Source organism: Emydura macquarii, unplaced genomic scaffold (assembly GCF_026122565.2).
Source record: "Emydura macquarii macquarii isolate MOO-44397 ecotype Brisbane River unplaced genomic scaffold, CSIRO-AGI_Emac_v2 contig_1832, whole genome shotgun sequence".
Classification (NCBI taxonomy): Eukaryota; Metazoa; Chordata; order Testudines; family Chelidae; genus Emydura; species Emydura macquarii.
In genome coordinates, this window is record NW_027131969.1 from 10416 (window position 1) to 31934 (window position 21519).

The window sequence follows — 21519 nt, forward strand, 5'->3', positions numbered from 1 at the left end:
ATGCGTGCTGTTGCCTCAGGGACCTGACTCAATAGGCCTGCTCTGAGCACACCTAACTCCACACACAATGGGATTGTGGAAGGAGCAGGAAGGAGATTCTCTCGTAGCCTTTCGCCTGGCAGTGAGGCCGCTCACCAAGGCTCGGGAGATCCCAGTTCAATTTCCTTCATGCTTGTTGAGAAGAGATTTGAACAGGAGCTGGCTTTTCTGGATCTCATTCGCGGGTGCCTATCTGTCCCCACCCATTGTACAGGGAAGGTGGGTGTCTAACCCAGCCATCGTGGATTCCACTGGGTGTCTCAGGGCCTAAAAATTGTCGATGAGCATTGTAACCCCTAAGTCGCTTTATGAATCTGGGCCTAAATCTCTTGCTTTACTCCAGGCTAGCGTTGCAGCCAGTGATATTATGGGAAAGAGTGTTGCCGAGTGGACTTGTCTACCAAAAATACAATGTAGTCCTAAGGCAGAGACATGGTGGTGACATCTGAGGCTGGATAAGGCAAACCAGACATTGAGTACAATGGACAAGTTCACTGTAAATGTATTACTCAGTTCAAGTGGAATTGACCCGTCTTCTTCTTAGCATATGCGCATCAGGTAGCACATCACTCAGGATTCATCAGCGAATTTGGTCCCCTGTTTGGGTCATTAGCGTCCCGGCCTGGTCGAGTACTACATCCTAGGGCCCATCGCCATCATGTCCTCTCACTCATAGGTAGCTGGGTGGATTTGGTAGCTTCCTGAAGCATCAGTATTCAGTTGGATAATGTCCAAGAAGCATGCAGAACTGCTGCAGTTGCAGTGATGGTGAAAGCATTAATGTGTAGGGGTTGGTCAAACTAATTTCCATCTGTGTCTCAGTCCTTCCTTCATGTCAGATATTATTTGATGGAGAACTGGGATTTTGTCTCACCAAAAACGTCCATGGAAAGTGGCTACATATTTTCTTTTACTTTTAATTGTCAGAAGCCCTAACAACCCCTCTTTGGGGAACTTTTTTTTCAGTCCACCTGGCTCTAGCATTAGCTCATTAAACACTGATAAGATGCTCCAGGATCGGCCTTTTGGAGCCTGAACATCTGATACGTTACACAAAAATACGCTGAACTAATAAGTGAAGGGAGATGACACACACACAGCTGCATTTTAATACATGGGCCTCCAATGTATTAAAGCTCATGCAGTAAGGTTTATCCAGAATATTGCAGGAAATGGCTGTCTGTCCCCCTTTTAAAATTCTGGCCCCAGACATCTAACTCTGGTTGATTTCAATGGGGGCTAGGTGCCTGCGTGCTCCTGAAAATCCTGCTAGGTGTCTAAATATCCTCTGGCCTAACGTCTAGATTTACAAAGGGGTTTATGTGCCTAGTGGAATTTACCAAGGCTTTTAAATAGGTCAGGTGCTCAACCCCCATTGACAGTAAATGGGAGGCTGGTGGCTGACTCACTCAAGGTGCTCTTGAAAACCGTATTAGGTGATTAAATGCCTTTGAAATCTGGTCCTCAGGAGCCTCAATCCCACGGCCTTTCAGTGAGATTTAGGCCTGGTCTACACTTACCTTGAAATTCAGCGGCAGTTGGCGGGAGTTACACAAGCTACGCAGAATAGATTGCGTAACGCCCGTCGACTTCTTAACTTCTGTTGTACACGGCATCTTCACTGCGCTGCAGTACTTGAAGCGGTCGTTTTCACAAGTCGACTTCCACATTGATTGAGCGGGTCCTCACTGACTGCTCAATTGATCCAGATAGATCAATCTGATGGTGGCGAATTAGCCGCCATCAGTGAAGACGTACCCTTACACTCCTAAATGCCTCCGTCATTTCTGATGGGGATGGGGTTGGTCCTGTTTTGAGCAGGGGGCTGGACTAGATGACCTCCTGAGGTCCCTTCCAACCGTGTTCTTCTATGATTCTATGAAAATGGGATTTACATTCCTAAATCACTGAGGTGGTTTTGAAAATTTTACCACACATCCATTGAACTTCAGGACATGCTGAAAAACCCAGCTGTTCTCCCGGGAGCATTAGGCAGCTCTCTAGCACAGCTTCCTGCTGACATGTGGTTTGTACCAGATGATGAAGAGAATTTTTTTCTTCCCTTTCGTGAGTTTGCAGAAGATGCTGCCCTTTCTTCTGTAGATTTGTGCAATGAGGCTGAGACTTTCAAAGTCAGCTATGAGACTTGGATCTCTAATGCCTATTAATTTTAATGCAGACTGAGAGTGCCTATCCTTTAGGCAGCTTTGAACGTGTCAGCCTTAAATCATGTCCAAGACAGCTAGACACTTTTAGGAGCACTTTTATTATTTGTAGAGCTCTAGATAGACAGGTGAGGCTGTATGGGGAAGGAGAGAGAGAGAGAGACTCTCACAGAAGCCACATAAGAGCCATGTGGATGAATTTGTAGACTTATTTCAATGCTCACCCACATGCTACTTCTGCAGATTCAGCACATCAACGTGCAGTCGTCTGACCCCCTCTCAGTTTCCTCAGAGCCCGTTTCACGTCCTTGTTCCTCAGTGTGTAGATGATCGGGTTCAGCATGGGCGTTACCACATCGGCAGAGATCTGCAGAGTGTTCGCCACAACTTTGCTCAGCTGTGGCTGTGTGTAGATGATGGCAGAGGGCACAAAGAACAGTGTCACCATCGTCAGATGTGAGGTGCAAGTGGAGGCTACTTTGCGTTGTCCTTTGGCTGAGTTCATTTTCAGGATGGAGTAGAAGATGCGGACGTAGGACATAAGGATGAGGAGGAAGCAGGTCATGGGCACCAGGCCATTATTGGAGACGCTCACGGTCTCAATGATGTACGTGTCCGCACAGGCTAGCTTGGCCACGGGGAAAATGTCACAGAAGTAATGGTCCACTACATTGGGCCCGCAGTAAGGCAGCGTGAAGGTCAGGCTGGTGAAAATGGTGGCGTGAAAGGAGCTGGTGACCCAGGTGACGGCAGCCAGGATGGTGCACACCCTCCAGTTCATGATGATCAGGTAGCGCAGCGGGTGGCAGATGGCCACATACCTGTCAAAGGCCATGACGGTGCAGAGCAGTTCCTCGGTGCAGCCTAGGAACTGGTAGAAGAAGACCTGAGACATGCACCCGCCCAGCGAGATGACCCTGCTCTGACCCCAAAGGGTGGCCAGCAGCTTGGGGGTGCTGATGGAGGCGAATCCAATGTCCAGCACGGAGAGATTGCAGAGGAAGAAGTACATGGGGGTGTGCAGGCGGGAGTCACCGAGGATGGCTGATAAGATGAGCAGGTTGCCCAGCAGGGTGCAGAGGTAGAAAGCTAAGAAGACGATGAAGAGGATGGTCTGGAGGCCGTCAGTGTTGGGGATTCCTAAGAGAATGAAATGAGTCACCACAGTGCAGTTGACCAACCCGATGTGGGACTCATTCCTGGGGTAGGAGAGAGAAATAATGCCCATGAGTTACTGAAACAAAAATAAATATCATCCTATTGCTGCAATGCTCACCCTTCCCTCCACTCCCACCTCTTTACTGCATGTCACCACATTACTCCTTTTCATTCGTAGTAGTATATATTAACATCAGTATTATACCAGTTGGGATCAGGTCCTCACTGTGCAGTGCAGAACACAGAAAGAGGATATGGCTGCCTTGAAAATCTTTCCATCCAAAGATGAACAGACAAAGGGGATGTTCTATTCTATTCTACTCTATTCCAGTTTCTTCTTTTCAGTCCTATCCTGCTCTAATTTCTTCAACTCTATTCTATACAGGCTCCTGCCCCATCTTTATCATGACAGCATCTTAGAGCCTTCCACTGGTGGATTAGGGGATGTGACCAACGTTTGTCATATGTGGTTTGTTCTTTCTCTCATCCTCTCTGCAGAGGGATTATTGTGCGTGCAGTGGAGTAGGTTGTTTGGCAGGGATTCATTTTTATCAATGTCGTGCTGCTCTGTGTTTCTGTTAAAGGAGAGGGTGCGGATGCAACATACACAAAATGAATCTGGTGAAGAATTGCCCCAGCTTTGTTAAAATATATGAATTGTTTGGGCAGTTTTATAGGGGTTAGAGAAAAAGGAAAAAAGGAGGAATAGCAACAGCGTGTCATCTGCTCAGCCATGGTCAGCAGGCTGTGTTCTGTGAATATCACAACAGGGGATTTTTAAGGTCAGATTTGAAGGACAAAAATGACGTGTCTATTTGCATTTTCTCAGGGAGATTTCCCCATGCATGAAAGGTACTGTTGGAAGGGAGAAGGGGCCGTGTTGGGGTTATCACCTGCTGGCTACACTACAGAGCTTACAGCAGCATCGCTGTAGCACGGCTAGTACAGACAGGCTAAACCGATGGGACAGAGCTCTACCGTCATGTTAAATACTCCAGCCCCCGCGAGCAGCAGTGGCTATGTCAGTGGGAGAAGCTCTCCCACCAACACAGAGTTCTCCACACCAGCGCTTAGGTCGGTGTAATTTACACTGGATTATTCAATCCCCTGGACAACGTAATTTATACCAACCTAAACTGTGGTGTGTACATAGCCACACAGAGATTAACGGAGAGAGGGAGATAAGTGATACATATGCACACGAGAGAGACAGGCAGACAGTACTGCAGAGAGGACGGACAGATGGATGGATGGATTTTTCTGTAAAGAAAATATTTGCGTGACTTTGTCCTCAAGTGAGGCGGAGACTGACAGATTTCAAGACAGGAAGAGAGTGAGGGACAGAGAAAATCTTTACCAGACCAGATGTCTTACACTGGCTGCATTGCGAGAGGACGATCCAGCTGAATGGAATTTTCCCCCTGGCCGTGACCCCTGTGTAGAAGTGTCCAGATTTCTTAGCCAAAACAGCACATCACACAGCAGAGGTGCCCGGTGTCGGCTTTTGTTATCCAGCCTGCAGACCACATCGTCTCTGAAGGTAGCCAGGGATGTCCACAGCCTATTGCCACAGGCTGCTGCAGAGCCCAGAGCTTTTTCACAGCTTCCCACAGCCTTTAGGCTGTCCATGGTCTTTAAATCACCCAAGGTCCCTTTGGGACCCGGTCTCTCAATCCCCTCCAGGCTCCTGGTCTGAGTCCTCAGCAGAGTCACCAATTAACTAAGATTTTGCATCATTTTAGAGGTCACTCACAGACCCCCAGGACCAGCTGCTCAGCTGGCATAAATAAAGGTAGCACTAGTAAACTGAAAGGGCCGGATCCTCATCTCCACCAGGCTGCAGTTTCTCATCTCACTCAGCATGATCTGAATCCTGAGTAACTCCATTGGGTTCAATGGCGCTGATTCCCCTCTGTCACTCACCTGGCTGGTGTAAATCAGGACTAATTCCATTGGACTCAAAAGGTCTATGTAGATTTACACCAGCTGAGAATCTAACCCATAACTGATGAGGGGACATGGGATGTTTATTATCATCTAGTCTCTCCTGCCGTGTAACACAAGCCAGTGAATTCCACCTAGGAGTGTGAAATAGAAGTGAACTGGGCCAGGTGTTCACCTAGTGGTCTGTGTAGCCAAAAGAGCTTTCTCCTTGGTTTGTATTAGCCGCTGCTCCTGTGCCCCCTTCTGTCTCTTTGTGCACATGGATGTAGTCCTGCAGTTGTGTGATTATCTGTGAGGGTGAAAGTCAGCGCTGTGCAGATGGACAGCGTATGTCCCGTGCACCACTTGGCATCACTTTTTGCTATCCAGTACAGACTGGCAGTATTGTAGTCCCTAGCAACTCCAGGAAAATCATGGCCCCAATGTCCTGGGTGCTGCTCAGACACAGCGTGAGACAGTCCCTGCCTTTCAGAGTTCACAAACAGAGGAAGGGTTACCGGCCCATTTTACAAGGGGGAACTGAGGCAGAGAGAATTAGAGGGTGAGATTTTCAATGGAACCAGGATCCCAAAACTCATTCTAGTGCAGTGGGCGTTGGGCTCCTAACTCCTATTGGCTTTCTTGAAAATCTCAGACTGATTGAATTGTCTGAGGTCACAAAAGGAGAGTGTGAAAGGGCCGGGAATCTGACCCAGAAGTTCTTGATTCCAGTCTGAGCATTACCCCCAACACCATCCCTTCTCTTTCCACTGGGATAAACATTGCTCTGCATCTTGCTGGGTCTTGGGCATGTTCTCTTACCCAGCCCTTTGCACAACCAGTGTTCGTGGGGGGAAAGGATCTTTAGAGAATTAAGGTTCATTTAACTTAACAAAGCTGCTCCTTCACTAGCCAGGTAAGGCTCGTCTTGCACCTCTACTGTGCCTCGATGCTAAAGGCTTATCAGTGGTTAGCTACATCGCTGGCATAGCCTGTAACCTAAACCAGTCCATAGACCCCACACACAGAGGGTGTGACAGAGCCAGGGAAGCAGGGCTGTGTTAGGGATTTGTCAGCACTGAGCTCATGGATCTGTTTGCTGCTGCCATAGCAGAGCAGTGTCAGTAAGGCCCTTTGCAAATCTTTTCATCGCTGTCATTTCTTGCTGTTCCTGTGGTGGGCATCTTATTTGGGAGCCGGACTGAAGTGGCAGAAGGGAGAAGTTATAATTAGTCTCTGTAGACAGATTATCCCAGCTCAGTCATAACATACCATGCCGTGGAATGGCCTTTGGGGTTAATTAAAATGCAGGTGTTCTAGTGAATGCCCAGGGGGGCCCTTATCACTGTGCTGGGTAGCAGCTCCCAGGTTACTCTTGGCTGGCACCAGCTGAGTTCCATTTGTCATTGCCAGGAACAGCAGGGCCAGAGCTGCATTTTACGCTTTTTATTTGTATTCTCACTGTTCTGATCAGAGGCGGCTGGGACCTGCTGATGGTGGGCAGAGGGCACGGTTCAAAGGCACACACACGCTCTGCTCTCAGCTGCCCCTCCCTGCAGCTCCCACAGCAAAGTGTTCGCTTCTCCGTCCCCCGCGGCCGCACCTTGCAGCCTGCTCCAGGAGCCACTGAATAGGGAGGGGGCCTGGCCAGCAAACTGGCAGAAATCTGCATGGTCACCTGACCCCTCATGCACCCACCCTGGGTCACCTCTGATTCTTATCATTGGCATTTTGGTAGCACCTACAGATGGGAACTCAGATGTGGGCCCTTTTCTGCTGGGTGTTGTGCGGACACATAATAAGAGACTGTCACTGTCTGAAATGGATACACCTTTAATGGATGAGAGAGACAAAGGATTTAATGATGCCTGTTTAACAGATGGAGAAACTGAGGCAGAAAGCAATTCAGTGAGTTACTCAAGATCAAATAGGGAATCTTGCACAGAACATGAACATGAACCCAGATATCCTGTGTCCCACTCCTTTGTCCTAGCCACAAGATAATGCTTTGCAAATAATCCCATGGATTCTTTAAATGTAGGTGTGTTGAGTTGATACAGTTCTCAGTTACTAAACGCTATAGCCACCTGCTCTCCCTCCTTCAGGGCCTGGAGGTCAACGCAGCTTTCCCTTTGTCCATCAGAAGTTACAGCTGCTTTTAGAGTCAATGTCCACAGCTGTGCACCTCTCTTCCATTCCAAGTTTTCTTTGCTCAGTCGCCCTCTTTTGGGTTTGTGTCTCTTTGGAAATTGGTTTCCTGGACAATGGCAGAGAAACAACAGAGAAAATTCAGGCTGACCCCGGCAGTGCAAAGGGGAGCTGCAGTGCAGGGAGTGGTGCAGGCAACTCAGGAGGGGTGCTCCTCCCTCCGTCAGGTCTGTTTTCAATGCTGGGAAGTTGTGATAGTGTGGACTGTCCTGCAGGGAAAAGGAGAAGCAACATGGCTCATATTATCTGCCTTGGGTTCTTTTCCTTTTTTTTTTTTTTTTATTCATAGGCAAACTTCACTTCATAAGAGTTGATGACAATTCACCAAAATATTATTATTATTATTATTATTTTGTTTTGGTAGAAGGCCATTAGAGGGTAATGGGCACTGCACCCACACCCGTGAGAGACAGACCCTGCCCCAAAGAGCTTACAGGAAAAATGGGTGGGAGAAAAGAGTGATTTGTACCACAATGCCTCAGGTGGGGAACTGAGCCCCAGAGAGATTGTCATTTGTCTAACTTCCTGCCAAGCTCTAATACTAACCCTGACATAAATATATTCACTTCCTACCTCATCCAAAGCCTGGGTAATTTTATTGATTTCATGTGTAACCTGACCCTTAGCATAACCTAACTGCCTTCAGCCCAATCTCAATAAGAGCATAATTCCTTTGACCTTTTCCCTACTCCTAGGAAAACACCCATGTCCTCCTCATTAGTCCTGGAAAACTCCATTGACTTCCATCCTAAACCTAATCTTAAACCCGGAATAACCCCACCAACCTCCTCAACAGTCTGGATCTCTTGGTAAGGGCGGGTCAAGCAAACCATGTTTTTTTTAATACGGTGAAATGTAAACGTATACATCTGGGACCAAAGAATCTAGGCCATGCTTATGGATGGGGGACTGTATCCTGGGAAGCATTGATTCTGAAAAGATTTGGCAGTCGTGGTGGAAAATCAGCTGAACCTAAGCTCGCAATGAGACACTGTGGCCAAAATAACTAATGTAATCCTAGTGCATAGAGGAGGAATCTCGAGTATGAGCAGAAAGGTTCTTTTACCTCTAGATTTGGCACTGATGCAACTGCTGATGGTATACTCTATCCAGTTCTTGGGTTCACAGTTCAAGAAGTGTGCTTCTAAATTGGAGAGGATTCAGAGAAGAACTATGCGAATAACTGAAGGATTAAAAAACGTGTGTTATAGCGATAGACTTAAAGAGTTCGAGCTATTTACCTTAACAAAAAGCCGGTCAAGGGGTAACTTGATTACCGCCTGTAAGTATCTACATGGGGAACAGATACTTAATAATGGGCTCTTCAGCCTACCAGAGAATGGTCTAACATGATCCAATAGCTGGAAGTTGAAGGTAGACAAATTCAGACTGGATATACTGCATACATTTTCAATAAAGAGAGTAATTTGATCCTTGGTAATTTGTTTGAATGCTTTAATGGAGTCTCCATCGAGGACAATTTTAATATCAAGATTGATGTTTTTCTAAAAGGCATGTTCTAGGGGACACTGCTGGAAGACCGGATACTGGGCTAGATGGACCATTGGTCTGACCCAGATGATCACAGTGGTCCCTTTTGGCCCTATAATCTATTAATCTAACTCTAACCCTGGAGTAACTCCACTGACCTCCTTCCTAATTCTAACCTAACCCTGGCATAAATCCGTTGACTTCCTGACCACCTCTATTGGAAGACATTCGATTTCAGCTAGCAATTTTTGCAGGACTGGGATTAGCCCCCTTTCATTTTCCTGAATGCTGCCTTGACTTCCTTATTCCTCAGCGTGTAGATGGCCAGATTCAGCATCGGGGTGACCACGTTACAAAAGATCTGAGTGGGGGTAGCCAGCACATTGCTCAGGGACGGCTGGCTGTAGAGGAGGGCACAGGGCCCAAAGAAGAAGCATACCACAGTCAGGTGCGATGCACAAGTGGAAACCGCTTTCCGACGGCGCTCAGCACTGCGCATTCTCACCACGGAGTCAGCAATCCTGATGTAGGACATGAAGATGAGGAGGAAGCAGGTCATGGGCACCATGCCAATATTGGTGAAGCTCACGGTCTCGGTGACGTACGTGTCCACGCAGGTCAGCTTCACCATGGGGAAGACGTCACAGAAGAAATAGTCCACCACATTGGGCCCGCAGTAGGACAGTGTGAAGGTCAGGCTGGTGAGAATGGTGGCGTGGAAGGAGCTGGTGACCCATGTGCCAGCAGCCAGGATGGCGCACACCCTCCAGTTCATGATGATCAGGTAGCGCAGCGGGTGGCAGATGTCCACATACCTGTCAATAGCCATGATGATGCAAAGCAGGCACTCAGTTCTGCCTAGGAACTGGTAGAAGACGACCTGGGACATGCACCCTCCCAGCAAGATGGTTCTACTCTTGGCCCAGAGACTGACCAGCAATTTGGGGTGCTGATGGAGGCGAATCCAATGTCCAGCACGGAGAGAGTGCAGAGGAAGAAGTACATGGGGGTGTGCAGGCGGGAGTCAGCGAGGATGGCTGATAAAATGAGCAAGTTGCCCAGCCGGGTCCAGAGGTAGAAAGCTAAGAAGCTGATGAAGAGGATGGTCTCCTTGCCTTTGGTGTTGGGTATCCCTAACAAAATGAATTCTGACACCACAGTGCGATTCTCCATTTCCATGCGAGATGGGGTAATTCCTGGAGGTATAAAGAGAATGCAACCAGATTAGCAATCTCAATAAATTATGGTTTGTTTATTCCTTTGTACCCCACAAGTTTTACTCTCAAAGGGTAAACCTTTCTAACCCGCATACGTTTGCTGGAAGTGAGTGGAGAATCAGGACTCATATTTGGTCAATTCTACTCAATTCTATTTTCCTTTCTTCTTTTCTATTCAACTATCTTCTATTCTATTCAGTTCTTATGGCTCATCCATCACCGTGGTATCAGAGAGCCAAAGAAAAATTAATAAAAGGAAAGCAAATTATCATGAATTGGATCATGAATTTAGTTGACTCCTAAGTACCTTCCCAGAGAGAGTGCAAGACCGAAAGAAACCTCCAAAATACTTCAGTATGATAATGCAAAATTCTCCTCTTTGTGTGGAGAGAGAGAGAGAGAGAGAGAGACACTGTACATTGAAGGTGAGAGAGAGAGATTTTCATAGAGTTTAAGGCCCGAAGCGTCTACTAGATAATCTGGTCTGACCTCCTGTACATCACAGGCCATTAAATATACCCCACACTGAGGCCAACAATTTCACTTAAACCAAAGCACTTCTTCAGACGTCCGAAGACTAAACAGTTGTGACTCAGGCAGAGAACAGGAGAGGCCCAGGCATCATCAATGCCTGACACAGTGAGATATACTTGGCTGATCCCAGCAGGTGACACAATCCCCCATGCTGCAGAAGAAGGTGGAAAAAAACCCAAGATCCCTGCAAATCTAACCTGGCGGAAAATTTCTTACTGACTCCCAAATCTGGTGATCAGTTTGACTGGGAGCATGTGAGCAAGTACCAACCAGTCAAGCATCTAAGACTGAGAATGTTCTGTACCCGCTCAGAGTTCCAGTCTACCCAAGCTGCCACATAGATTTGGAGAAAGAGAGAGAGAGAATGGGAGATAGAAATGGAGAGAGAGAGAGTGTGAAAGAGACAAAGTGAAGGGGAGGAAATAGACTAGAACTACTCCAGAATCTCACACTCGGTGCCTTAACCAAGAGTCACACAGTCACCATGCAGTGGAAGTCTTTAGCCCTTTCTCCCCACTTTGCTCCACCTGCAGACATAGAAACAGATCCTACATACCCAAAGAGGCTGAGACCTATTCATTATTCTGACTTGGAGGAGATGCTCTCTCTTAATGACAGGGTAGCCGTTGCACACAAGACCTGCATAGCATTGACACAGCCACCACAGTGACTCCAGAATCATCCATGATCTCCAGCTGCAGGAGCATTTATGTTGCTCTCCGGCCTGGCCTTTGGGAGTTCAGTCCTTGGGCAACTTTCCTCTCCCAGTCTGAGACCTGAGAGGAGGGAGCAGTTAACCAGCACTTTGCATCATCTGTTTTCCAGTTAGTAGATGGGGATAATGGGCCACCTGCATTAGAGGAAGGTGTGAGGAAACCCTGCAGGAAGCAGTCAAGGGATGAGCTGCCAGGAAAGGAAGCTTCCTCCTAGCCCCATCCTCCGGAAATGGCTCTAAACTCTGAAGAGGGGGATTTTTACACCTTAAACTGCTAAAGGGAGTTTGTGCGGGAAGCGTTGTTTTAATCAAGCACTCAGCGCCCTCTCGAGGTTTTGGTTGGTAACACAGTGCCAAAGGAGTTTAAGGGAGTTAGGTACTCCTATCCTATTGAATTGCGTGCCTCACTCCCTTAGGCTCCTCTGAAAATTCCAGCCAAAAAGACCGTGTCAATTCTTCCAACACCAAAAGGTCCTGGGCCTCCAGCTGTTAACTCCTTAGCTGGTGTAAATCAGTGTAGCACCAATGGAGTCCGTGTCAGATCCCCGCTGGTGTTAATTGGTCTGTAGCCCCCCTGAAGTCAATGGGGCAGATCCCCAGCTGCTGTCAATAAGCGCAGCTTGGCCGGGAAACGCAGCCGTACTGTGAACGGAGTTGGCAGGAAGCCCTTGGGCAGGGTTTCTGCCCAACTGGCAGCTGGGTTCCCCTCGCTGTGTCTCTCACTGCACAGTAGTAGACGCCAGCATTGCTCACGCCATCTCGGGTGAGGCTGGTGGAGCGGGAGGACTTGTCTACAGCCACGGTGAGTTCTCCAGCGGTGGAGGAGCCGTCATACCCAGTCCCTAGAAAGCTCAGCACCCAGGGCCCTGCCGGGGCTGTTTGTACCAAGACATTGAGCTGTGGGAGGTGGCGTTTTGGCTGCATGAGATCAAGATCCTTTCTCCTTCCACACACGTGATCTGAGGGAGCTGGAAAACCTGGGCCAGGGCCCATCTTTGAGCCGCTGTGGGAAGAGATGCAGAGAGTGAGAGAGGAAGAACCCATCACCGCCTGGGAAACTCAACATTCAAAGCCAGACTGGAAACAGACAAACAGCTTGAAAATCCCACTCACCAAGATGAAAAGCGGAACTGAAAGTCTCCTCGTGGTCGGCCAAAAACGTCATCCACCTTCTCCCACAATCGTCAGGTCAAACCTCTCTCTCTCCGCACCCACACGTCTTGCTTGCTTTCCCTGTCTCTCTCTGTATGTCTCTATCGGTCTGACACTGTCTCTGTCTTTCTCCTTCTGACACCTGCCAACCAGCCCCTTTGACCCAACAATCAAACTTACTGTTTCACTTCAAAAGATGCAAACATCTGACTCCCTCAGATAGGGCGATGCAGCTAACACAGCGCTCTGCCTGTCACCTCTGGATATTTCCTGTGTTCGATGGGGCTCAGGATATTTTGCTGCAAAAATAACCCCTCCCAATCCAGCCATCTTTCTAGTCACTAAGGCTAGGATTGTTCCAGAGGCTGGGCACTCAAATCCTGTGATGTTCCCTGTTTAGAGTGCATGAGAAGCCTCCCCGCTGTACAATTTCTCTCTAAGGGCTTCCTTCCATGTGTTAAACCCTGGGCCTCCAGTCTTTTGCAAGGACAAGCCATGCACCTCCACTCCGCTGAGACTGGGCCCGTTTCCTGCAGTGTCTGTGTAGCGCATCCTGATGAGTTCAGACCCCTGGAAAAAGCTTCACCCCTCCGGGGAGCCATGGCACCAGAGGGGCAGTCTTGGGAAAACAAGTCAGCATGTATTATTCAGCTGGGATCCAGGAGTGAGGCGTCCTGAGGCTAGAAGGGAGAAGCAAAACTTCACTCAAAGTCCATGTTAGCAGCCTCACCCTGCCCTTCTGGGCCAAAGCCTCTTGGAGTCCATCTCTCTCTGCCCTGAGCACACAATCCTTTGCCTCACACCTCGCCTCTTTCTCTCCCGTCGCATTCCCTGCCTGCTGTGTTCACATCTTCTTCTTCCTGGGGCTCCCAGGCAGTAAAAGTCAATGCCCGCTCCTTGGTCCTCTGTCGTCCCTCTCAGGCAATGTCATTCAGAGATGCTCACAGTCTTTGATAGTTTTATTCACACCAATCCAAACCTGCACCCCACCGCTTGCCTCCCCTCTCCCCACAGGATAAATAAACCCTTTCACACCTCATGGGTCGCAACACAAACTGAGTAGGGAAACTGAGTCACTCAGTGTGTTCATACAAATATTACAGAACCTTCCACCGTCCCTTTGAAAATCCCAGCTTCCAGGACTGGCCCAGGGTGTCACAGGGAGTCTGTGGCAGAGCCAGAATTGAACTGAAATAGGGTGGAGATGCTCATCCTTCCTTGCCAGGGTCTAACTCATGCCCAGGCCCAGAACCATCCTCGGTGCACAGTGGGGATTTCACTCAGGACGTGCAATCCTGCAGGCACAACTCCACCTTCTCCCTGTGGCAGAGGGAAAGATTCCCCTCCTGTCACCCAGCACCAGTGGCTGGAGGATAAAAATGCCCCAGGCAGGTGGTTCTAGAAGGGATACCTTCCTTCCCTCCCTCCTCCATTCCCCCCGCTGAGCTGTTATACTGAGTAGTCAACAGAAGGGATTTGTAGATGTGTCACGCTAGCATCATGTTTTTGTTACAAATGTAGTGTGCAACACACACACTCCCCTCACAGAGAGAACACACAACACACACATACAGACCCCACGCCACAAACACAGACAGCACATTTACACACACAAAACAGACAGAACACCTATAGACAGGACACTAACTCCTAGACATACACACACAGATAAACACAATACAATATACTCAGACACCACTCACACAGGCCATTCAAATACACAGACACACAGATACCACACATGTGCACAACACACCTTAACTCACTCCCATGAAAACCACACACACACAACTCAGATGGTATGCACACACACGCACTCACACTTGGGGGCTGTCCACACTAGGATACAAATTATTTCTAAAACATGTTAGCTGCCCATCTGTGATATCTGCCGGTCTCTATCATCCTTCTGGTCTGGCTGGTTGTCTTCGTCACCTCTCTCTGGCTGGCTGTCTCTATCCTTTCTCTGTGTCTGGCTGTCTGTCTCCATCCCCTCTCTCTGTGTTTGTCTCGCTCTCTCTCGCCCTGTCTTTTTTCTCTCTGACTGTTCAGTGCAAGCATTGAGCCAGACCCCGCCCTCCCCTTTCTGTGTCGAGTCCCAGGCTGCCTTCCCTCCATGTGGGGCTCAGTGCACAGAGATACCCAGCGCTGTCCCGGAGAGCTACATCCCGGATCACCGGGGTGACGCTGTAATTCCTCATGTGTAATTCTGCGGAGAGTCGCCCGGGTTCCCTGCGAAGCTGGGTTTTGTCCACCTGAATAAGCACCTGGGGGGCTGGCGCGGGAGCTGCTGGTACCAGAAGAGATACGGAAAACCATCGCTGGTGGAAAAATTACAGTTCAGCGTGACACTGCGTCCGGCTGCCATTGTCAGGGCAGGAGGGGACTGGAACACGGACTCCTGACCACATCCTGTAAAGACAAGGCTTCATTGTTATACTGCTTTCCTGTGTCTGTGGCTATCCATCCCCAGACACACTCTCACCTACCTATCTATCTATCTATCTATCTATCCTTCCAGGTGCAGTTTATATCTGTCCCATGCACACCAACCCCTGTCCATCCATCTGTCCTTCTGCAGAACCTAGCCTGTCCATCCGTTCACCTGTCTAACCAGCCTTCCTTCTTCAAGAGCTCATCTCTCTGCCTATCCCTCTGTCAGTCTATTGGAGCTTCCTTCTGCAGAATCCACCATTCTATCCAGCCCCAGACAATTTCTCTCTCTCTCTAGCAAAGACACTTTTATTTCCCTGGCTCGCTGTCCTTTCACATCTGCCGCCTCACCTCTGTTGGCACAATTGCTGCAGTGAACAATTCCATCACTGGCCCGGGACGCTGGGCAGTTTCCTCTCAAAGGCTAGCGGGGACCCTCAGTAGCTCAGATTCCCCCTGTGGTGAAAGACACCCTCACCGAGTTTTGCATACCCCACCAGGACTGCCAGCCAAAGCAAGACCATGTCGCCTTTCCCCGCCTCAAGGAGCTGAGTCATGGCAGGGGGTGAGCTGTGTCTTAAAACTGCAGGTTCTCTGGGCCTTGAGGGCTGCTTCTTTGAATCATCCTTTCTCCTCCCCCTTCCGGTTCAAAGCACAAAGAGTCCCTCGAGGTGCAGCACTGGGAGACCACACTTAGAACCCTGCACTCTCTGTGATGCGAAGCTCTGTTGGAGGGATAGGGTAACACTCTGGGATTCAGGAGACAGCCGTTCAGTTCCTTCCTCTGCCACTGACTCTTTGTGGCCTGGGGTCAGTCACTCGGGGTGAGATTTGCAAGGTACTGAGGTGATCAAGGATGCAGATCAGAAATGAGAGGGATTTTCACAGCACCTGTGCAAATGAGGTTCCTAACTCCTATTGGAGTCAGTAGGAGTTTGGTGGACAGGGCTTCTGAAAACCCCACGAGGTGCCAGTCAGCATCTTTAATGCCTTGGAAATTCCAGCTTTCAAAACCAAAGCGAACCCTTGTGTGAGATTCCCCATTGATGATCCTCGCCTGCCATCTAGTGGCTGGTCATCCCCATCCCACCTCACCCATTCAGCGCTGCAGCAGCTTTGCACATACAGGGGCTCCCTTCCTTCACCTCCAATTCTCATTACAGGTTGTTTGTACTGCAGTCGGGCACAGGAGTCCTAGGCATGAACCAGAGCCCCATCGTGCCAGGTGCTGTACAAACACTCACTGCCTCTAAATCTCCTGATTCCTTCTCAAACACGGGACCTCCCCACTCTTCCCCCAGCATGGGGACCAGCCCCCTACAAGAAACGTGTGAAATGAATGGAGGGTGAACTTCTTTAGAGTGGAAACCAGCAGTCAGAGGTGGGCGGGCCCAGCTCCCCAGGTGAGATACCATCCACGTCTGTCTGTCTGTCTATCCCCCCGCACACCCATCCATCTAGTGGTTTGCAGCGTTGCTGTAGCTGTTTTGACGTTAGAGACACAATGTGGATGAGGTCATATCTTTCATTGGGCCAATTGCTGTTAGAATCATAGAATCATAGAATATTAGAGTTGGAAGGGACCTCAGGAGGTCATCTAGTCCAACCCCCTGCTCAAAGCAGGACTAACCTCAGCTATATCATCCCAGCCAGGGTTTTGTCAAGCCTCAGCTTAAAAACCTCTAAAGATGGAGATTCCACCACCTCCCTAGCTAACCCATTCCACTGCTTCACCACCCTCCTAGTGAAAAACTTTTTCCTAATGTCCAACCTAGACCTCCCCTGCTGCAACTTGAGACCGTTGCTCCTTGTTCTGTCATCTGCCACCACCAGGAACAGCCTAGCCCCATCCTCCCTGGAACCCCCTTTCAGGTAGTTAAAGGCTGCTATCATATCCCCCCTCATTCTTCTCTTTTGCAGACTAAACAAGCCCAATTTCCTCAGCCTCTCCTCATAAGTTTTGTGCTCCAGCCCCCTAATCATTTTTGTTGCCCTCCCCTGGACTCTCTCCAACTTGTCTACATCCTTTTTGTAGTTGGGGGCCCAAACCTGGACACAATGCTCTAAATGCAGCCTTACCAATGCGGAATAGAGGGGAAAGAGACCAGCTTTTGAGTTTACACAGAGCTCTTTCTCTGGCCTAGGAAAGGTTTGTTCTCTTGCTCTCACCTGCTATTCACAGCATGCATCTTTCTATCTGCCTGTCTAATCCATTTCTCCCCCCAGCAGGCCGATCGTACCAGAACTCTGAGCCAGGATATTGTGGCATACGACTAAAACAACAAAACTCTGCAGAGCAGCAAAACTTTCCCCTTGACCTGGAAAGCAGCAGTCTGTGTCCCCATTTCCCTCCCCAGCCTGCCACCAGGGTGCAGGAGAGACGGGCACACTGTGAGTTTGGGTGAGTGTTTGGAAGAACAGGGGCATCTTAAGGATGCGCTTTGTGCTTCAGTTGCACAGCTGCAGATCCCTACAGTCCCAAGTCCACGGTGAACTGGTGTCATTGCAGGTTGTGCTGATGCTGACTTAAGAGGTTACATATCTGGAGAAGAACAGTAGCGCTGAGCAGATGTGGCAGGACAGCACCAGACACGAAATTTGCCAGGAGTTCCTCATATTGCCGTCTCCCTGTACGTCATTCTTTATTACTTTGGAGAAGAGCAGCAGGGTGCATTCTCTGCCAGGTTACTCCTGTTTCATTTTAGATTGACACCAGCTGAAGATCTGGCCCAATAGCTTTGTTCCATCAATCTCCATACCTGACTGACAACTGCATGACTCCAGTTTTACACCAGCATAACTGCACTGAAATCATTTTTCGTCTGCACCGGGGAACCCTTTGCAAGGGCTCCAGCGGGATAAAGTGTTGTGGGTTTCAGTGTAACTTACAACCTCTTTAAGGTCACTTTAGGATACCAGATGTATCTAAAGAGGCTCTGATGTAAATGAGAATTAGGCCCAGTTTGGCTGAAATAGAATTACACCAGTGTAAAAACTGGAGTAATGTAGCTGTGACTCCAACTGTCTATTTGGAGAGCATCAGTACAATAATAGTGGGAGAGAAACTGAGTTGAATTTGACACCACAGAGCAGTGACCTATTTACCCCACTTGCAGGGCTGGCTGCACCAACTCCAGTGGTGCTATCACTAGCTTACCCGAGCTGGGGGTGTCCCCTTTGACTCCCCTGGAGCTACAGACAATTGACACCAGTGCGGGCTCTGTTCTTTACAATTAGTGATTTATTAGATGAAAAAGAACTGCTGTCCTCAGAGTCATCTTTTTCTTTTTCTTTCTTTGTTTTGAAGCCGTGAACATGTTGGACCAGGTTCTCAGCTGGGACAAATCAGCACAGCTCCCTCGACTCTGAAGGAGTGACCCTGACTTACAACAGCTGGCCCAAAGATCTCGAATGCGAGAATGTTCTTCAAAAAAATGAGATGGAGTGGGTAGCTTAAATTACCAGCTCATGTCTTTGTTTTGGCAGAATTTTATTTTTAGTTTTTATAATTGTGATAGATAATATTGATATTTATTTTTATGATATTTTTTCTAATTTTTATCCATTTAAATCTTCACAGTTGCAGGAAATTATGGGGGGTTCAGACAATTATTTATGGACAGTAGACATCGAGATTCAAAAAGTTAAAGCGTTATAACCGTGAAAATGCATTGTGAACATCACATGTCAAAATATACACAGTAAATATCCTTAAATGAAACTGTGATAAGTTCTCAAACAGCATTTTTCTTACTTTGCCTAGCTGTAAATTTCAATTATCGTCAAAGGAAATATTTTTCATTGGTTTACCAATGTTTACCGATAAAAATCTAATAGTTTCACACCTGATTATAAGGCATGTTTTATTTAGTGCTGAGTGGATAATATATATATTTTCTGATTGATTGCAATTTCATAAAGTAAAAAAAAATCATGGAAAACACAATTTTCAGTGAATCAAAAAGTGAAAAGAAATTAAATTGGGGTCAAACAAAATGTTTGTTTTGACAAGTGACTTGATGCATTTCCATTTCAACCATTTTTATATATTTTAAAGGATATTTTTAAATAAAATAATTTAGATTTTTTCAGAACTGTTTTTAACAAACAATTTGGTGAAATCAGCACAAAGTCACAAAATGTTTTGGTGTAATCAAATCTGCATTTTTCACCAATAAAAAATCAGCCAAAAAATTCACCTTGCTGTAATTTTATTAAACTGCAGTGTATTGGAAAGATCGGACTTTGCTGTTAGTATTTTACATTTTCATATGGATTTGGGGATGGGAGAGAACCCTTGCAGAGGGGAACTGAAATGGGGAAGCAATGTGATTCTCGTGGTTAGAGGGCTAGGACTCAGAAAACCTGGATTCTATTCCTGATTCTGCTACTGATCTCAGGCAAGTCACTTCCCTTCTCTGTTCCTCAGTTTCCCACCACCACCACTTCTTGCCTCTTTCGACTGTGAGCTCTTCAGGGAAAGTACCACCTCTCGCTGTGTGTCTGTGTAGTGCCTGGCACTAAGGGACATTAACAGCAGTGAAGGCCTGGCGAGACAACTGTTGCACCTTTGCTCTCTATTACAGCTGAGTGAATAACTGATTTGAAAAATCCAAAATACTTTCATTGTGGATTGACTAAAAATGGTATTTTACAAGTTTTTCCCACTGAAACAAAAACCTGAAAAAATTCATTTCAGTGTGAACAATATATTTTGTTCGACCTGAAATGAATGTTTTGTTTTGTTTTGTTTCATTTTGGGGTGTGTTTTTTATTTTTTTTCATTCTTTGTTTAAATACATTGAGCTAAACTTTAAATGAAACATTGTTTTGAAACATAACACTTTTGCTTCAAAAAGTCAAAGTAAAACATTTTTATTTTTTCTAATGTTTTGCCTTCTTTCTGTGTGAAACTATTGACGAATTTGAACCAAATTCATGACTAGCTTCTGTCTGCCTCAGCTGTGTTTTGCAGTGAATAAACTATTCCTCCAACAACTTTCACCCAGCTCTACTTCATGAATATGAAGATGCCACACAGACACCATTGGGTATCGACTTACCATGTTTATTAACTATATACAAACCTACAAGGTCTAGCTAACTATCTCTGTTCTGGTGGCTTCTTCAACAGAAGAAAGGCAGCCCCACTGGAAGGCTCTGAAACTATTTAAAGGGGATCCTACCCAATTCCTATAACAATTTCCTCTCCCTGCTAGGAACAAAAATGGGAGAGGCGGTGACCCTGAATCAGACTACAGTGATTGAGTTCATCCTGTTGGGACTCTCCTCCAACCCAGAGACACAGCTGATCCTCTTCATAGTCTTCCTACTCATCTACCTGCTAATCTTGGCAAGGAACATCCTTATCATGGTCACCATTGTCCACAACCGGTGCTTCCACACACCCATGTACTTCTTCCTCTGCAACCTCTCCTTCATCGATGTGTGCCACGCCTCCGTCACAGTGCCCAAGATGCTGGCCGACTTCCTCTCCACATACAAGACCATCTCTTTCGGGGATTGTGTGGCGCAGATTTTCTTCCTCCACCTTTTCATCTGCACGGAGATCTTCCTGCTCACTGTCATGGCCTATGACCGCTACGTGGCCATCTGCAACCCCATGCACAACCTCACTGTCATGAACCACAAGGTCTGCTTGCTGCTGGCTGCTGCTGTGTGGCTTGGTGGGGCCGTTCACTCCTTAGTCCTGACTGGCATGATCATCAAGCTGACATACTGCGGGCCCCGGGAGATAGACAACTTCTTCTGCGATGTGCCGCCAGTCATCAGGCTGGCCTGTACCGATACCTACATCATCGAGGTGCTCATCATCTCCAACTCGGGGCTCATCTCTGTGGTCTGCTTCGTGGTGCTGGTGGTCTCCTACGGCGTCATTCTGGTCTCGCTAAGGAATCAATTCTCCGAGGGGAAGCACAAGGTGCTCTCCATCTGCGCCGCCCACCTGACGGTAGTGGCACTCTTCCTGGGCCACTGCATCTTCATCTACTCCCGCCCATCCACCAGCTTCTCCGAGGACAAGGTGGTGTCCGTGTTCTTCACGGCCATCACTCCATTGCTGAACCCCATCATCTACACCCTGAGGAACGAGGACATGAAGCGGGTGATCAGCAAACTACGTGGGAGGAAGGTGGATGCAGAGGAGAAATAGAGCCTGGACTTCAGGAGGGGTTGTGCTCTAGGAGAAGCTCCCTGATTTGCACCATGTTCCGCAATGGGGCTAATTTATCATGGCAGTGACTATGCTGCTGCTTGTCTCCATGTGTTGGCAGTGACCATCCTGATGTCATGATCCTTGGCTCTCAGACCTCTGCAGGGCTCATCGGTTGAGCTTTGAACCCACTAAGCTGGGACTAATTGACCTTTTTTCAGCCAAAACATTATCCTGTCAAAAATGTCAGGGTTTTTTCCAACTTTATTCACTGATGGGACATTTTAAATGAAGTGAAAGTTTTCTTTGTTT

At 47.7% G+C, this 21519-nt stretch overlaps 3 protein-coding genes across 3 annotated transcripts; 1 reads left to right on the forward strand and 2 right to left on the reverse strand.

The window, feature by feature from the left end:
- Nucleotides 1-2457: 2457 nt before the first annotated feature.
- LOC137159276 (olfactory receptor 10D3-like) lies at nucleotides 2458-3432 on the reverse strand. Its single transcript, XM_067557436.1, has one exon. It carries the CDS (start codon nucleotides 3430-3432, stop codon nucleotides 2458-2460), a length of 975 nt encoding a protein of 324 aa, XP_067413537.1.
- Nucleotides 3433-9246: 5814 nt separating this feature from the next.
- LOC137159277 (olfactory receptor 10D3-like) lies at nucleotides 9247-12615 on the reverse strand. The gene is made up of 3 exons (XM_067557437.1): nucleotides 12564-12615; nucleotides 9919-10180; nucleotides 9247-9682 (listed from the first exon to the last, which is right to left on the reverse strand). Exons 1-3 carry the CDS (start codon nucleotides 12613-12615, stop codon nucleotides 9247-9249), a joined length of 750 nt encoding a protein of 249 aa, XP_067413538.1.
- A 7647-nt stretch (nucleotides 12616-20262) lies between these two features.
- LOC137159279 (olfactory receptor 4E1-like) lies at nucleotides 20263-21207 on the forward strand. The gene has a single exon (XM_067557438.1). The coding sequence runs from the start codon at nucleotides 20263-20265 to the stop codon at nucleotides 21205-21207; it is 945 nt and encodes a 314-aa protein (XP_067413539.1).
- Nucleotides 21208-21519: the final 312 nt, after the last annotated feature.